Genomic DNA, 17,205 nt, shown 5'->3' with positions numbered 1-17,205 from the left:
GAAATTCGCTAAATATTTTCATAAATAAACTGATAAAACACACAGGCGCAAAATCAAGGTGACTTAAAGGTAAGGACCAAAAGCAAGAGAGGGAGTGTGGTGATGTAGTGTCCACAACTACAGAATCATTCAGGAATCTGAAAGGGGTAGCTAACAAATATCATTATAGAAAAGTATTTCTAAACTAAAAGTCAGATATCTTCAAAGTTTCGTAAATGTTTTTATATTGTCTATACAATAGGCCATAATTGATTTTTGCCAAATAGGCCTGGCATATTCCCACTTTCAAGGAGCTTTCCATTTTGATTAGGCCTACCTATATAAATATAAACAACTCTGGCAAGAGGGGCCCAAAGGGTGTCTAGCATCCCCAGTGGCTCTGCAAGTGTGGAGAGTATATTCTCCGCTGCTGGCCTGTTCTCCAGGCACGATTGCATGAGCCTGAAGTCAGACTCTGGCCAAACTCATGTTTCTAAAAATGAATGCAAAGGCACTGTAGACTGAGCCTAATAAGGGATTTGTTTAATTTGCATTTAATTCTAAGTAAGTCACAGCCTATATGAGCAATTTCTAGACTATAATGATTGTATTCAATGAAATGTTTAAATGCTGAGCGTTTTATGTTCCTACCAGCCTAGTGTCACACTCGCAAATGCTTCACAATGTATTTCTTTGTAGGCCTTGAATTAATTGAAATATTATAGCTTAAACAATTAATTTGTGTTTTGTGGCAGACCAGGGGGTTTGGTCAAGACGTTTACACAGATCAGACACGGGCAGAGTATAATTAGCTCGGTTTCAAGGGTGTTTATTAAATAATAAATCAAAAGGAAAAGGATGGGTCTCCCCCATGAGACCCTCTCCGGGATACTGTCTTCTGGGCTCCGGGTCTTGCTGTATCCTGTCGGGCACACAAACACAACTCCCTCGTCTTAGCTCGGGTAACCGTCTCCACCTACATGGAAGTCACCTCACTTCCCCCAGTCTTCTCCTGTGTGCTGCCCTTCTGGCAGCTTCATGGGACTTGTACAGCTGGTGAGCAATCAGCCCTTGATTACTCACCAACTCCCCAATCAGCCCCGATTCGTCCTGGGCGGCGAGCCCGTCGAGACCTGGCACGTCCAGCAGATGTAGCCATCGCCTCGACGTATACTCCGTCTGTCACCAGGCCTCGACGAGTCTCCCCCTGGTGGCTGACCTGCTGTATGCCACAGTTTATACGTTCATTATCTTACTCAGTAACTGTGCCTCTATATGCCCTTGTCTACAGAGAGGTGTCAGCAGGAGAAAGGGGTAAAGAAGTTGCCTCTTTCGAGGACAGACACAGGATTCCCTACTCTCAGGCAGTGATCCATGAAGCCCAGCATATTGCCAGCACCCTTCCTCTGTGTCTTCCATTGCACCACAAAAGACAGAGTTGATGGGCTATAAAATCCCCAAGGTGACTCTTGATATGTATTGCAACTTTTTCTGCACCAACAATGATGTAATTGTGATTTAATGTCTAATTGTCCCTCTTTCGCCTTCTTTCATCTTACCATCAGGGCACTCTTGTTATTCCAAACCTCTCGTCTGGGTTGTATGAGGAGTGTCAGTGGAAGTTCCCTCATGAGTTCAACCCTTACAGCTTCCTGGATGAACAGGAAAAGCTGGAGAAACATGAATCCTCCATGCCCTTTTCCGTTGGTGAGAGTTCATAGATCTTCACGGATCCTGTAATTTGAGTTTGTTCAATAATTCCTGTTTCTGAGGTATTCTGAAACAAATTGGATCTGGTCCTTCAATGGACATCGTGTGAGGGAGGGTTTTTTGTTTGTCTTCACAGAATGCACCGAATGTACATCTTATCAGTTCTGATGTTTAAGTGCCCCGTATGTGACTAGAAGAGGGACTCACTCGCATAGAGCTGTTCTGGATTTTGGTCACTTTGCTGCGACGCTTCCAGTTTGTCTGGCCTGAGGATGCAGGGGAACCTGACTACTCTGCTTGTCACAAACTGGATAGAATGTCATCTGTCTCTCTACTCTAAAGAGAGTGAAAGCACTCATTAAAGAAAATATGTATTTGTACAGATGGACTTGACTATATACGGAGCAAATGTTGTTTACACAATGCAGTACTCTCATTAAAGCAATGTCTGTTTATTGAGGTCATTTAAGAGTACAATTATTACTTTGATTACTGAAATCTATTAAACTGTGTAGATATCTTCAAGGTCAATGCTTCCCAGAGAAACTAACATACTGGAGTGTCCTTGAAAGTCTGATAAGTAAGTATGACAAAGGTGAAGATATGCAGTCAATTAAAAATGCTAGTTAATAAGTGCTGACTGCTGATATTGCTTTCCTTGCATTTCTAAGGGTATTAATCAGGCAAGCTTATTCGTTTGTATCAATTAAATTCTTGGATTTCACAAGTATGAACGTCTCAATTGTGTTCCAGTTTTGTTGTGCCTGTGAGTATAGGCCATAGTAGGATACACAGATTCAATATGGCCCATCTAGTAGGCTATGCAGTATGCACACAGAGACAGCCTTGTATTTGGAGGAAAAGTTTTGTTTTGTCTTTTGTATGTTTAACACGCAAGGGTTTTTGTTTGTTGACATTTTAATAAAGTTCAAAGTCTGACTTCCCTCCCACCATCCTTGCCATTTACTGAGTCATTATGGTTACTGAGAGCATTCATTTAAAAAAAGAATTCCCAAGTAGGTCTATAAGAGCATAATTATAGACTACAAGAGCATAATTGGAGAGAAAATACGTAGACATAGGCCATTTTCACATTAGGCTATATATTTCAATAATAAACACAGATTTTGGGGGGGAAATCAAAATGTAATCACAATGACCAACCATGCAGAAAGAAACTTTAAAAATTAAAATATATGTTTTGACATGACCATGTAGTCCTGCGACATGACGTCAAAGATGCGACACACGTGGTTTACGGAAATGAACACATGCCAATAGCGTAAGCTTTCTGGAATCTACTTTGTATTAAATTATTCGTGAACTACACTAATATTTGAGTTGTCCAACAGCACAGTTTCTTGCACAGCATGGCAACCGATGCTAAAAGACTCAAGGTAGAGATATGGTTTATTTAGCTAAGCTTCATACTTGTCAGCTATGTTGGAAAACGCGTTGTTGTTAGTGATGCGACTAGCTAGCTAGCTCTTGGGTTCACGATGTCAAGTTATGAATGCTAGCTAGCTTTAAAGTTACAAACCCGTAGGAATAAGTAGCAAGCTAGGTGACTAAATCTTTGATAGTGCAGTTTTTTTGCACGTGTCAATATGTTTAATCTTACCAGTCTGCATCATTGATTATTGTTTGGTCATGGGAGTCTGATGATCCTTGTTTCCTGTGTAGACAGAGGGCAGCGACCCTCTCCAGAGCTTCCTGCAGTGGTGTGAAGGAGTGGGGCTGAAACTCAACAACAAGGTAATCACAACAATCAGAAAACGTACAAAGACATTGCAATTTGTAAAAAGCCATGTATTTCACATACCTACAGGAGTATTGGGGGTGGAACTCACCAGACTATTGCTATGGGTTCTGTGTTAATGGTCATTCAGTTGTGTTCATTCTCCAAGGTGTACATCAGCAAGGAGGGCACAGTGGCAGAGTATGGCATGCTGGCTAAGGAGGACATAGATGAAGGGGAGTTGCTCTTTACTATACCCAGAATGGCTCTCCTGCACCAAGGCACCACCAAGGTCCTGGCTGTGCTGGAGGAGGGTGAGACTGCAACACACACACACACACACACACACACCTCTTGTCTGAGGCCCCCAAAGAAAACATCTGTTCCTCCCTAGGTAAAGCATCTTTGGAGAACACGTCTGGATGGGTGCCCCTCCTCCTGGCACTGATGTACGAGTACACATCTCCCCAGTCCCACTGGAGGCCTTACCTATCCCTCTGGTCTGACTTCACAGCTCTGGATCACCCCATGTTCTGGTAAGGGCAAACACATACAGTATTTTCTAATATTCTTGAGTTGAGTAAACTGTTGCATTTGAGTATTCTGAGTTGTATTTTGTGGATGTGATTTGTAGGTCAAAGGATGAGCGGGACAGACTCCTGAAGGGGACAGGGATCCCAGAGGCAGTGGATACTGACCTCACCAACATCCAGAAAGAGTACAAAGACATCGTCCTACCTTTCATCACGTTACACCCTGACCTGTGGGACCCAGAGAGACATACACTGGACCTCTACAGAAGCCTGGTGGCTTTTGTCATGGCTTACAGGTGAGGTTGTATGGCTCAAGCACCAAGGAAAGCATGAGGAGTGGGGTGACAGGCTTTCTACTAAGCTGCTTGCACATTTGGAACATATTGCAGAGGTCTTCACGGGTTCAAAAAGTTAGACCTGTTCCGAACTGGATCTGTGGCTTTCCCACCCGACCAGATATGCATAAATGAAAACATTTTAAAACCAAGACCTGTTCCGAATGGATCTGAGAACAGTCAGACCAGTTCCGAAAAGGCCAGTGGAAAAACGGATCCAAACAGACCGTGCTGTTTCGGATCCAAGATAAGAAAGAGCGAGAAAGAAACCTCTGACCGGCTGCCACCAGCGCCATCAATAAATGAGCGATATTGGCCAAATGATCCACAGTTGTGTGTCCTTAAACTGCCTATAACCCAATAAAAAAAAATTCCAAAAATCATCGATGTGTAGCATATTCCAAATGTTATATCCTATTGTTTTTGACTTTACTTTATATTTGTCCAGCTGTCCGAGATTTGAGTGCTGAATACATCAAGGCATTGTATTTATATAGGCCTAAGCGCCACTGTACGATATTAATATTTAAAATATAAAGAGAAACCTAGCTCTAGAGAGACCAAGAGAAAGATGTGCCAGCGCCATGCATTTCTTTATGTTTGTCAGATAGTTAACTACTGCTATAGAGATATATAGTCGTACAGAAGGGGGCAAATTTTCTATCAGAATATTTTTTTACAAAGATATGCATTATATTGTTAGATTAAAGGAGTAACTGGTAGACCTAAAACAGTCTTCTGCACCTCAAGTTCAGGAGTCAGTTGGAACGCTGATGCGCACTGCCTTCATAGCTAAGCCTAATAATAGCCATAACACACTAAACCTTCAAACGTTTTGTAACTTTATTAGGGTAATATCAAAACTAGGCCTGAGTCATGTTATTGGGAAAATATTGCCCTCTTTTGGTTTTTCCTTTTCATGGTTTGAGTGCGAGTAGGCCTGCCGGTAATTATATTGCGGCCAACACAAACTTAATTTGGCCAAAGAAAATGGCTCAACAGAATTAAACAAAACACGTGTTGCATATCCTATTTAAAGAACTGGTTTAAACCTAGACAAAAGTTTTGAACAGGCTAGGGCTAGCTTGCTGAAATTACCAACAAAGCGAGTGCCTACCGCAGACCAACCCAACAAATTACAGCAATAGGCTAATGCTATTTATTTTACAAACAGGCGTATGGTTAAAAAAAAAAAAACTACATACGTAGAACAAAATTAAAAAGACAGTTTGAACACAATTTTTCAACAAAATGAAACAATACTTTTTGCATATATAAAGAACTGGCTTAGATGTTTAAATATGCCTACAACAATGATAAAACAAATTATAATAAATACAAAAATAAATAAGTTGTTGGACCCGTGAAGACCACTACTGCAAAGCAATCAGTTACACTTCAAAGGTGCATAATTGAAGTTACAGAAGTTGACAGTACTTCTATGTATAGATCAATATCTTTGCATTTTCAATTTAAGCCCATATTTGTATTCATTTTACACAAATCACTGATAAAGCTGAAGTGTAACTGGATAACCAAACTAAGGAACAGCAACTTAACTTTGCTGATGTGTTTTGGGGGAACCAGGTTTGTTTCTGGCAGCATACATTCAACCCAGATTCTCCATAATATTCTTTCAAAAGCCACTCCTGTGATTGGGTGATTTCCACACACCACATCCCAGGTAACCTAACATAGCAGGTGTAAAAGAAACACCCAAAACTAGTTCCCCTACATACTGTTCTTGACGAGATGAAGAAAAAAAAACTGTCAGGAGGTTCTCTTCTGCCCTGTTCAACCAGTTCAGTTAAGATGGAGTGTTAACATCCAAAAGTGGAAGTCGCGTGACTCACAGGCTCTTTTCCATTTCCCCTGATAACCGGAACATCCGGTTGTTGGGGACTCGGCAGAGCCTACACCCCAGGTGAGACCAGTGTCTTACAACCTTCTCCCTCATTACTTGTGTCAAGCTTTGGAGGTGATTTACTTGTCAAGGATTTGTCCTTCGGTATTTTGATGGAACGGCTGGAGTGTTTGATGCTTTTGTAGTGCTACTGATGCTCTTCAAGTGCTGATCAGCTTGCTGTTCGGCTCTGAATACAATCCCATAATCCACTCTCATTTCCTCTGCAGTTTCCAGGAGCCCCTGGATGAGGAGGATGAGGATGAGAAGGACCCCAATCCTCCCATGATGGTGCCCATTGCGGACATGTTGAACCATGTGTCAAATCACAACGCCAATCTGGAATACACACCCGTGAGTAAAACCCCCCTACAGTTGACATTCTGTTCACTAATCCTATATAGTGGGTGTATAGCAAGAATATGGTATGTCCTTTTTCTCTCTGCATTCACAGGAGTGTTTGAAGATGGTGTCAGTGCGAAGCATCCGGAAAGGAGAGGAAGTGTTCAACACATATGGTCAGATGGCCAACTGGCAGCTCCTACACATGTATGGCTTTGCCGAGCCATATCAAAGCAATAGCAACGACACAGCAGACATTCCCATGTCCAATGTATACAAAGCAGCTGTGCAAGGTGACTACTGATCAGACATGCTGACTAGGGGTAGACAACTGACACATTGTCATTAACACTACACAAACTGAATCAACCCATATTAGAGACCACATTTCTAAGTTATCCTTTGACAAATTCACGTCTGTTCCATATCTCAGTGACTCGGTCTGAAGCCGAACAGCGCCTCCTTGTCGAGAAGTGGAGTCTTTTGTGTGAGATGGAGATGGTTGGAGACAAGGGAGTGTTTATCTTCGGAAAGTCAGGGTCCCTCACCGACACAGAGATGTACACAACACTCAAGGTAACCATGACAGAAACCATATTAAGAGCTCAGTTATATACCACGGCTTTCAGTATTCGAACCACCCAGTTTACATTACTGTTTGCCTCTCCCTAGATCCTGTGCATGTCAGTAGAGGAGTTTGAGGACTTCAGAGAGAACGAAGGCTGGGAGGAGGCAGATGATGACGAGGAGAAAATGTTGCAGGCGCTCTCCAATGAGGGCCTGCCTAGTCTGCCCCCTGTCTGGAGGTGTCTGGTGCACGCTGCAGCCCGCTTCACACTGGACTCTTATGGGGAGGACATGCTGAAAGACAAGGTGCTGCTGGAGGATAAAGATGGCTATGCTAAACTGAGCAGCCGGCAGAGGAGAGCACTGCAGGTCCGCTACGGACAGAAGACTATCCTGCATCAGCTTCTGGAGCTTACCAAACCATAAGTTCCCACAAAATCCATCCCCAAGCACTCCCTGATGTTATGATCTCCACTCAAAACAAGCCTAAAGGGTTAGGCCTAAAGCTGGCCACTGGCTCTATTGTAACTGAACATATTTGGAAAACAACTGATTTAACTGTATATCCTTGTGAATTTGTATGTGACTGATGAGCAATGGCTTCTTTGAGACTGTTGGAAGTACTGCGCCATACAAGGTCCTTCATGGGTCACTATAAGTTACCCAAACCGGCAATGGACCTTAGGTGGCCGCAGCTGTTGAGTAAACTGCTTGTTAAACATATCGTAATGTACACTGCTATCATGTTTTGCATAATAAAACAAAACAGCAGTCTCCATTTGTTATCACTGAGGGAAACACAAATGCAGTTGAATTGTTTAATGAGTTAACTACAGTATGCATACATACAGGAAATAAGTAGCAAGAACTAAAGGACTACAAAATACACACGGACCAATACATTTACAAAACATTCAAAATCCTTACAAAATGGGCTGTATTGGTCCACAATTTGGATCTTTGTACAAATTTTAAGGTTCAATTAATCATCTCAAATGTGCCGGGGAGAACCTAACCCACTTTAAAATGGAAAGACCATTGACCCCCACCACACCTCCAGGAGAATCTAGTGCACTGCCTTTCTTCCCACTCAAAAAAAAAAAATCAGGCTGCTTTTTTTTAATCCACTATCCATTAAGCCTCAACGCAAATAAATCAGTCAAGAAATATGCTAAACGAAATATGTAGGAGGGAGACAAAACAGGGCTTTGGTAGTGAGTGAATGTGTGTGTCTGTACACGTGTCGTCTTTACATGTTAGATCATTTGTTGGACACTCCTTTCAGACATGTAGCTCTCCCTTTTAATATTTACATAAATTATATTAAACAGTATTTAACTTCTCCATATCCAGGCCAAAAGAGAAAAAACTTAGATCCATGAGCAGCAGTCCTTAAACTTCAAATCAGCGTTTCCAGTGCTAACAGTAATGTGTGTGTGTGGGGGGGGGGGGCGCATCTGTGGGGTGGGTCCAGGGATGGAGGGTTTGGCCCTAGCACCTCTCCTGCAGGCTGGCTGACTAACTGGCACCAGTGCCCTCCATCACCTGCTGAGCCTGCTTTTGCCCCATGCAGCACTGAGCCACTGACTGGAACAACCTGAGAGAGAGAAGACAGCGGAGGGCGTTTAATCCAAGTCCTTCCATTGCAGCTTATCTTAGAATGATATTTCTTTGTTGTTCAATAAAGCAGAGCATGAACACAACTTGCTGCTAACTGGTTATCCTCCAGCTACTACTCTGCAGGTGAAGTCATCTCAGCTGAGTGAGAAGCCAACTCTGGTAGAGAGTGAATGAGCACATACTTTTCGATCTCCGGGGCACAGTGCACAAAGTCGTGGCTCCAGAACTTGAAGGCAGGGTTCTTGATGAGCTCGATGAACGTGATGAGCAGTCCCCAGGGGTGAGGCCTGTTCACAATCAGCCTCTCCAGAAGAACCCTGCAGACAGGAGCAAAGGCTACTTAACGAAATAGACACTTGGAAAGGAAACGGAGCCATGAAATGCAGGTAGTTCTGCAATGCCTGGTTTTCATATGCAATAACTTTTTGAAGAGAACAACATTTACCTGGTGATCTGCTCCTGGATTGCCTCTGTGTTGGCCTCAGCAAACAGGTAGAGCATGGTGCAGCTGAAGTAATGGGTGTGGCTGTTTGGGTAGCGCAGCTGATTAGCAATCGCATTCAGGAAAAGATAGCGCCCTGGGAACAAAGGAATGAGAGAATACCACTGTATAATTTTTTTTTTTTTTAAGTATGCTTTCGCGCCGTGTGTGTGTCTTACCCTCAGTGTCCAGGTCCACAGCCAGGTTCTGGAAGATGTCCATGTGGGCTGAGTGAGTGATGGTGCTCATGGAGGGAGTGCTGCCCTTGTTGTGGATGTGTGCGATGGCCTGGGTCCCCACATACAGCACCAGTGCATTGATCAGCTGGATGTTGTAACGATTGCCTGGCTCATTTGACACCTAGAAGAGGGTTGTTGGGTAAAAAGGAGAACAAAAATGTAAAACCCACACTACGCAATGGAAGGAGACTAGTTTTGTTTCCAGATTGCATTGCTTAGATCTATAGACACGCAATGAAACACCCATGTACGATGACATTTCAGAAACAACGCATGACAAAAATCCACATTTGAATATTCACTCAGAGTCAAAACTTAACCTGGTCTAAAGATGTGTCGTTGTGCTGCAAATACTTCCAGGGACCCAGAGTGGCGCCCCCTACCTGCAGATTGCTGCGGAGCTCAGAGAGGAAGGTGACGGGGGAGCGCGTCTTCAGGTACGAGTCCAGATCCTTCTTGAACTGAGAGGGCATCACTCCGGTGAAGTTAGTGAGGATGCGCGGAGCAATGTTGATCTCGCTGAGCATGTCAACCTAGTAAAGAAAAAGTTAAAAAATATATTGACTAAACCTTAAGGTTTACAGAAGACCATTTCCAGTGTAATAATGCATTTAGGGTCTGTCATTCAGTTGTACCTTCAGATTGGGTGTGAAGGGGTCTGGAAGTCTCATATTGCGTGGGAAGGCACTCAGGATCAGGTTGCGGAGCTGGATGCAGTTGGGCGGGATGACGTCACAGAAGCCGTAGTGGTAGTCACACAGGAACTCTGGGAAGTCATGCAGCAGGACAAGCAGGACACGCAGGGTACCCTGAGGACAGGAGAAAAATCCAGTCAGGTTACTAGTCATTTCAAGGGGAAAAAAACTAACATTTAGAGCAGTTTACATACCTTGTAGAGGATTTGCATAGGTTTGTTGAGCTCAACATTCCTCAGGAAGGGCGCTAGGTATTTGAAAAGATCAATGAGCAGCTGGGCATACATGGGCCAACCCTAAGAGAAGAGAAAAAAGGTTATCAATGGTTGCTTTTAAGCAGCAAAAACACCCACCCAGACATTGCACTAACACGTCAGTGACTTGTTTTTGCCTTCTGCTGTGGGGTGTGTGCCAGCATCCTGGCGATGAAGATCCGGTGAGAGATCAACTCCAGCCAAGCGTAGACAAAGCCAGGGGCTTTAGTAGGCCTCAGGATGTGGAAAGTGTTGCTGTGGACATAAGGGAAAAAAACTATAGATCATACGGAGTTGAGGAAAGTAAACTTTAAGATGTCTTGACAACCAGTGATCAATATTGTCTAACAGACATGATGGCAGCATTTACCAGAAGGCGGTGAGGGTCTGGAAGTTGATGGTCTCCAGCACATGCTCGGGGGCATTGAGCTCGAGCAGCAGCATGATGAAGATGCGGTGGTAAGGCAACTGCTGAAACTCTGTCTGTCTTACATCATGGTCCTGGATCAGCACACCAACCACAATACCTAGAACCTGAGACCAGTCAAGGGGCATTCAGATAAGAAATGCTCTTGATGTCATGCTCGTGTGAAAAAAACCTACATTTTGTTGATATTGCAGTTTGAGGTTTTCAAATGTAAGATTGTCTTTGAGAGATCTTTACAAAGCAGAAAGCTTATTATTCAGCCTCCATGGTGAGCATCCTCCTAATTCTTACCTTGTTGAGCAGGTTGATCTTGGTGACTGTGTTGGTGGCCTCTCCAGAGTGCTTGACCAGCAGAGCGATGAGGCGAACAAAGGCGTCCAGGTTGTGGTAGCACTTGGCTCTGATGATGGCGGCGCTGGCCGCAGGATTGTGCTGCTGCTCGGCCTGGGCGCGGTAGCTGATCTCCACACACATCTCTGTGCACAGCCGGAAGAAACGCGTGATCAGGTCATCAGTCTTCAGAATGCCCTGCTGGTGCATCTGGGGTGGACAGTAAGTACAGTAGTGAGCATTGCCATACGCTTCTACTGTCTTCCATAATGTAGTTAGAATTGTCGTAGATTTTTTCCTGAAATAAACAGCTACTGTGTATTTGTATTTTATTAGGGATCCCCATTATCTGGTCCCAAGGAAGCAGCTGCTCTTCCTGGGGTCCAAACACATTAAGACACTTACATTACATCATAGAACACCACATATCCACAACACACAATGTATGACAACACAATATTACATTGTGTGTGTGTGCGCGCGCATGTGTTGGTAGCTGTGCATCTCTTCACAGTTCGCGCTGTTCCATAAGGAGTATTTTTATCCGATTCTACTGCTTGCATCAGTTACCTGATGTGGAATATAAATCAATGTAGTTATGGCTCTATGTAGTACTGTGCGCCTTCCATAGTCTGTCCTTGACTTGGGGATTGTGAAGAGACCCCTGGTGGCATGTCTTGTGGGGTATGCGTGGGTTTCCAAGCTGTGTGTGCTAGCAGTTTAAAAACAGACAGCTCGGTGTATTCAGCTTGTCAACACGTCTTACAAAAACAAGTAGTGATGAAGTCACTCTCTCCACCACTGAGCCAGGAAAGATTGACAAGCATATCATTAATATTAGCTCTCCGTGTACATTTAAGGGCCAGCCGTGTTGCCCTTCGGTCCCTCTTTGTGGCACCGGACCACACGACTGAACAGTAGACCATGTGCGACAAAACGAGGGCCTGTAGGACCTGCCTTGTTTATAGTGTTGTTAACCTCTATAGGGTAGGGGGCAGTATTTGCACGGCCGGATAAAAAAACGTACCCGATTTAATCTGGTTATTACTACTTCCCAGAAACTAGAATATGCATATAATTGTTTGATTTGGATAGAAAACACTGAAGTTTCTAAAACTGTTTGAATGATGTCTGAGTATAACAGAACTCATATGGCAGGCAAAAACCTGAGAAGATTCCTTACAGGAAGTGCCCTCTCTGACCATTTCTTGGCCTTCTACACTCTCTATTGAAAACTGAGGATCTCTGCTGTAACGTGACACTTCCTACGGCTCCCATAGGCTCTCAGAAGGCGGCAGAACGGTGAATGATGACTTTGCAGGCCATGGCTGACAGACAGTAGCGCATTTGGATAGTGGTCGATCAGAGAACAATGAGACTGGGGGCGCGTGCACGAGTCGTCACCATGTTTTTATTTTTTCGTCTTTGAACGAAAACAGGGTTTCCCGGTCGGAATATTATGGCTATTTTACGAGAAAAATAGCATAAAAATTGATTTTAAACAGCGGTTGACATGCTTCGAAGTACGGTAATGGAATATTTAGAATTTTTTGGTCACGAAACGCGTCGGGCGCGTCACCCTTCGGATAGTGTCTTGAACGCACGAACAAAACAGAGGATATTTGAACATAACTATGGATTATTTGGAACCAAACCAACATTTGTTATTGAAGTAGAAGTCCTGGGAGTGCATTCTGACGAAGAACAGCAAAGGTAATCCAATTTTTCTTATAGTAAATCTGAGTTTGGTGAGGGCCAAACTTGGTGGGTGTCAAAATAGCTAGCCCGTGATGGCGAGCTATCTACTCAGAATATTGCAAAATGTGCTTTTGCCGAAAAGCTATTTTAAAATCGGACATAGCGATTGCATAAAGGAGTTCTGTATCTATAATTATTAAAATAATTGTTATGTTTTTTGTGAACGTTTATCGTGAGTAATTTAGTAAATTCACCGGAAGTTTGCGGTAGGTATGCTAGTTCTGAACGTCACATGCCAATGTAAAAAGCTGGTTTTTGATATAAATATGAACTTGATTGAACAAAACATGCATGTATTGTATAACATAATGTCCTAGGAGTGTCATCTGATGAAGATCAAAGGTTAGTGCTGCATTTAGCTGTGGTTTGGGTTTATGTGACATTATATGCTAGCTTGAAAAATGGGTGTCTGATTATTTCTGGCTGGGTACTCTGCTGACATAATCTAATGTTTTGCTTTCGTTGTAAAGCCTTTTTGAAATCGGACAGTGTGGTTAGATTAACGAGTCTTGTCTTTAAAATGGTGTAAAATAGTCATATGTTTGAGAAATTGAAGTAATAGCATTTCTAAAGGTATTTGAATATCGCGCCACGGGATTCCACTGGCTGTTGAGTAGGTGGGACGATTTTGTCCCACATACTCTAGAACCCCTAGCCAATGGGATAGCAGGGCGCGAAATACAAAACATAAAAAATCTAAATAATTCAAATTTCTCAAACATACGACTATTTTACACCATTTGAAAGATACACTTCTGCTTAAATCACACCACATTGTCCGATTTCAAAAAGGCTTTACAGTGAAAGCAAAACAGATTATGTTAGGCTACCACCCCTGCAAAAAAAACAGCCATTTTCCAAGCAAGGGTAGCCGTCCAAAAGCAGAAAAACAGCTAAAATTATGCACTAACCTTTGACGATCTTCATCAGATGACACTCCTAGGACATTATGTTAGACAATACATGCATTTTTTTGTTCTATCAAGTTCATATTTATATCCAAAAACCCATTTAACATTGGCGCGTGACGCACATCAATTTACAGAAATACTCATCATGAACGTTGACAAAATATATAACAATTAAAGAATTATAGATAAACTACTCCTTTACGCAACCACTTTGTCAGATTTCAAAATAACTTTACGGAGAAAGCACATTGTTCAATATTCTGAGTACTGAGCCACATCAATCCAAGCTATACAGTTAGCCGTCCAGCCACGGCATCCACAAAACTCAAATATGTTTAAAATATTTTCTTACCTTTGCTGATCTTCGGCTGAATGCACTCGGAAGAACTCCCACAAGAAATGTTGATTTGTTCAATAAATGGACTTTGTCGAAATAAATCAGTTTTGTTGGCGCGTCCAGATCACCATTCCAAAATGCATGAAGCGTGTCTATCCACCGTCGACGAAAAGGTATAAAGTTCCCTCAGCGTTTGTAGAAACATGTCAAACCATGTTCACAATCAATCTTTAGGGTGTTTTTAACGTAGAATTGCGATAATATTAAAGCCAGACAATAGCACATTCATTACAGAAGGAAAAAAAAAAATGGCTAACCCTTCGTGACTGCACATGAGGTAATGAAGTGACCCCAGCCAGACCACTTACTGTTCCGGGTATTATTCAATCAAATTGCATTGTAGAAGCCTCAAACAACATTCTAATGACTGTTGACATTTAGTGTAAGCCTTAGGAAGTGCAATATGACATCATAAAATCCAACCAGGAAGTGGGAAATCTGAGGTTTGTAGTTTTTCAAGTGATTCCCTATCTAATACACAGTGCCTGTGGGGTCATTTTGCACTTCCTAAGGCTTCCACTAGATGTCAGTCTTTAGAATGTTGTTTCATGCTTCTACTGTGAATGGGGAGAGAATAAGAGCTGATTCAGCTGTGTGTCTGGAAAATGGGCACAAGCTCAAACATGCGCGCGGCCATGAGAGCGAGCTGCCTTTCCTTTCAATTCTAAAGAAAATGGAATTGTCCGGTCGGAATATTATTGCAGATTTATGATAAAAACATCCTAAAGATTGATTCTATACATCGTTTGACATGTTTCTACGAACTGTAATGGAACTACTTTGACTTTTCATCTGGAGTAAACTCACGAGCTTAGTGAATTTGGAGTGCTGGACTAAACGAGCGAACAAAATGGAGGTATTTGGACACATATGAACTTTATCGAACAAAACAAACATTTATAGTGGAACTGGGATCCTGGGAGTGCATTCTGATGAAGATCAAAGGTAAGTCAATATTTAGAATGTTATTTGTGACTTCTGTTGACTCCAAAATGGCAGGTATCTGCATGGCTTGTTTTAATATCTGAGCGCTGTACTCAGACTATTGCAAAGTTTGCTTTCGCCGAAAAGCTTTTTTGAAATCTGACACAGCGGTTGCATTAAGGAGAAGTTTATCTATAAATCTGTGCATAACACTTGTATCTTTTGTCAAAGTTTATGATGAGTATTTCTGTAAATTGATGTGCTCATTCACCGGATATTTTGGAGGCAAAACATTTCTGAACATTACACGCCAATGTAAAATGGGTTTTTTGGATATAAATATGAACTTTATTGAGCAAAACATACATGTATTGTGTAACATGAAGTCCTATCAGTGCCATCTGATGAAGATCAAAGGTTAGTGATTAATTTTAGCTGTATTTCTGGTTTTTGTGACGCCTCTCCTTGCTTGGAAAATGGCTGTGTGGTTTTTCTTTTCTAGGCGCTGTCCTAACAATCTAATGCTATGCTTTCGCCGTAAAGCCTTTTTTAATTCGACCAATGTGGTTGGATTAACAAGAAGATTATCTTTAAAATGGTGTACAATACTTGTATGTGTGAGAAATGTGAATTATGAGATTTTTGTTGTTTTGAATTTGGCGCCCTGCACTTTCACTGGCTGTTGGTGAGGTGGGACGCTACCGTCCCATATGTCCTAGAGAGGTTAATGGGTGCATGCTTATTAGTAATTTTATTAGTAATTGGAATAAGCAATTTCATAAATGTGTCCAGCGGCACTACAGACCAACAAATATTCTTTACATCAACATAGGAATTGCTACAAAATGTATTGTATGACCTCATACACTATATTAGGCCCAGCCTTTGGAACTTTGGTTTTCCTAGATATTGCTACTATATTGTGATCACTACATCCGATGGATCTGGATACTGCTTTCAAGCAAATTTCTGCAGCATTAATAAAGATGTGATCAATACATGATGATCTCATTCCTGTGCTGTTGGTAACTACACTGGTAAGTTGACTGATAACCTGAACCAGGTTGCAGGCACTGGTTACAGTTTGTAGCTTTTTCTTGAGTGGGCAGCTTGATGTAAGCCAGTCAATACTTAAATCATTCAGAAAATATACCTCTGTTGATATCACATTCAGTCGTGGCCAAACGTTGAGAATGACACAAATATTAATTTTCACAAAGTCTGCTGCCTCAGTTTGTATGATGGCAATTTACATATACTCCAGAATGTTATGAGTAATCAGATGAATTGCAACTAATTGCCAAGTCCCTCTTCGCCATGCAAATTAATCCCTAAAAAACATTTCCACTGCATTTCAGCCCTGCCACAAAAGGACCAGCTGACATGTCAGTGATTCTCTCGTTAACACAGGTGTGAGTGTTGACGAGGACAAGGCTGGAGATCACCGTCATGCTAATTGAGTTCAAATAACAGACTGGAAGCTTCAAAAGGAGGGTGGTGCTTGGAATCATTGTTCTTTCTCTGTCAACCATGGTTACATGCAAGGAAACACGTGCCGTCATCATTGCTTTGCACAAAAAGGACTTCACGGGCAAGGATATTGCACCTGAATTAACCATTTATCGGATCATCAAGAACTTCAAGGAGAGCAGTTCCATTGTTGTGATGAAGGCTTCAGGGCGCCCAAGAAAGTCCAGCAAGCGCCAGGACCGTCTCCTAAAGTTGATTCAGCTGCGGGATCGGGGCACCACCAGTACAGAGCTTGCTCAGAAATGGCAGCAGGCAGGTGTGAGTGCATCTGCACGCACAGTGAGGTGAAGACTTTTGGAGGATGGCCTGATGTCAAGGGCAGCAAAGAAGCCACTTCTCTCCAGGAAAAACATCAGGGACAGACATATTCTGCAAAAGGTACAGGGATTGGACTGCTGAAGTCATTTTCTCTGATGAATCCCCTTTCTGATTGTTTGGGGCATCCGGAAAAAAAGCTTGTCTGAAGTAGACAAGGTGAGTGCTACCATCAGTCCTGTGTCATGTCAACAGTAAAGCATCCTGAGACCATTTG

The 17,205-nt window shown here is 42.4% G+C and overlaps 2 protein-coding genes and 2 long non-coding RNA genes across 28 annotated transcripts in view; 2 read left to right on the top strand and 2 right to left on the bottom strand.

Moving 5' to 3' along the window:
* LOC106590581 (uncharacterized) overlaps positions 1–2,639 on the top strand; it is a 29,519-nt gene extending 26,880 nt beyond the window's left edge. For all 4 annotated transcript variants that reach the window (XR_006757074.1, XR_006757073.1, XR_006757072.1 and 1 more), the window contains 2 exons: positions 1,271–1,441; positions 1,545–2,639. This is a non-coding gene — a long non-coding RNA (uncharacterized lncRNA). The remainder of the gene's footprint in view (positions 1–1,270; positions 1,442–1,544) is intronic.
* On the bottom strand, positions 793–3,396 carry LOC123724510 (uncharacterized). Its single transcript, XR_006757076.1, has 2 exons — positions 3,311–3,396; positions 793–1,201 (listed from the first exon to the last, which is right to left on the bottom strand). It is a non-coding gene; the product is annotated as an uncharacterized lncRNA (long non-coding RNA).
* Positions 2,901–7,881, top strand: setd6 (SET domain containing 6, protein lysine methyltransferase). 5 transcript variants are annotated; one of them, XM_014125194.2, is made up of 9 exons: positions 2,901–2,971; positions 3,373–3,444; positions 3,597–3,741; positions 3,822–3,963; positions 4,062–4,256; positions 6,429–6,552; positions 6,653–6,833; positions 6,974–7,116; positions 7,213–7,881. In XM_014125194.2, exons 3-9 carry the CDS (start codon positions 3,636–3,638, stop codon positions 7,531–7,533), a joined length of 1,212 nt encoding a protein of 403 aa, XP_013980669.2. In that variant the 5' UTR covers positions 2,901–2,971; positions 3,373–3,444; positions 3,597–3,635; the 3' UTR covers positions 7,534–7,881.
* A 30-nt stretch (positions 7,882–7,911) lies between these two features.
* The window catches only part of LOC106561350 (CCR4-NOT transcription complex subunit 1), a 39,828-nt gene continuing 30,534 nt past the window's right edge, over positions 7,912–17,205 (bottom strand). For 11 of the 18 annotated variants that reach the window (XM_014125195.2, XM_014125202.2, XM_014125203.2 and 8 more), the window contains 10 exons: positions 11,115–11,363; positions 10,767–10,930; positions 10,534–10,651; positions 10,337–10,438; positions 10,083–10,256; positions 9,768–9,980; positions 9,388–9,568; positions 9,173–9,305; positions 8,910–9,044; positions 7,912–8,704 (listed from right to left, as the gene is read on the bottom strand). In XM_014125195.2, the coding sequence (XP_013980670.1) occupies positions 8,626–8,704; positions 8,910–9,044; positions 9,173–9,305; positions 9,388–9,568; positions 9,768–9,980; positions 10,083–10,256; positions 10,337–10,438; positions 10,534–10,651; positions 10,767–10,930; positions 11,115–11,363 (1,548 nt within the window). In that variant the 3' untranslated portion in view covers positions 7,912–8,625. Of the gene's footprint in view, positions 8,705–8,909; positions 9,045–9,172; positions 9,306–9,387; positions 9,569–9,767; positions 10,012–10,082; positions 10,257–10,336; positions 10,439–10,533; positions 10,652–10,766; positions 10,931–11,114; positions 11,364–17,205 lie in introns of those variants that run through there. The other 7 variants (XM_014125206.2, XM_014125207.2, XM_014125209.2 and 4 more) reach the window with 2 other exon arrangements.

This window comes from Salmo salar, chromosome ssa10, assembly GCF_905237065.1.
Source record: "Salmo salar chromosome ssa10, Ssal_v3.1, whole genome shotgun sequence".
Lineage (NCBI taxonomy): Eukaryota > Metazoa > Chordata > Actinopteri > Salmoniformes > Salmonidae > Salmo > Salmo salar.
Note: the sequence above shows the minus strand (reverse complement) of the source record. Positions and strands in the feature narration are given on the sequence as shown.

Coding starts and splice junctions, on each gene's coding strand:
- setd6 (XM_014125193.2), top strand. CDS start 3,060: ATGGCAACCGATGCTAAAAGACTCAAG. Junction 6,553..6,652: donor CCAATCTGGAATACACACCC/GTGAGTAAAACC, acceptor CTGCATTCACAG/GAGTGTTTGAAGATGGTGTC. Junction 7,117..7,212: donor AGATGTACACAACACTCAAG/GTAACCATGACA, acceptor GCCTCTCCCTAG/ATCCTGTGCATGTCAGTAGA.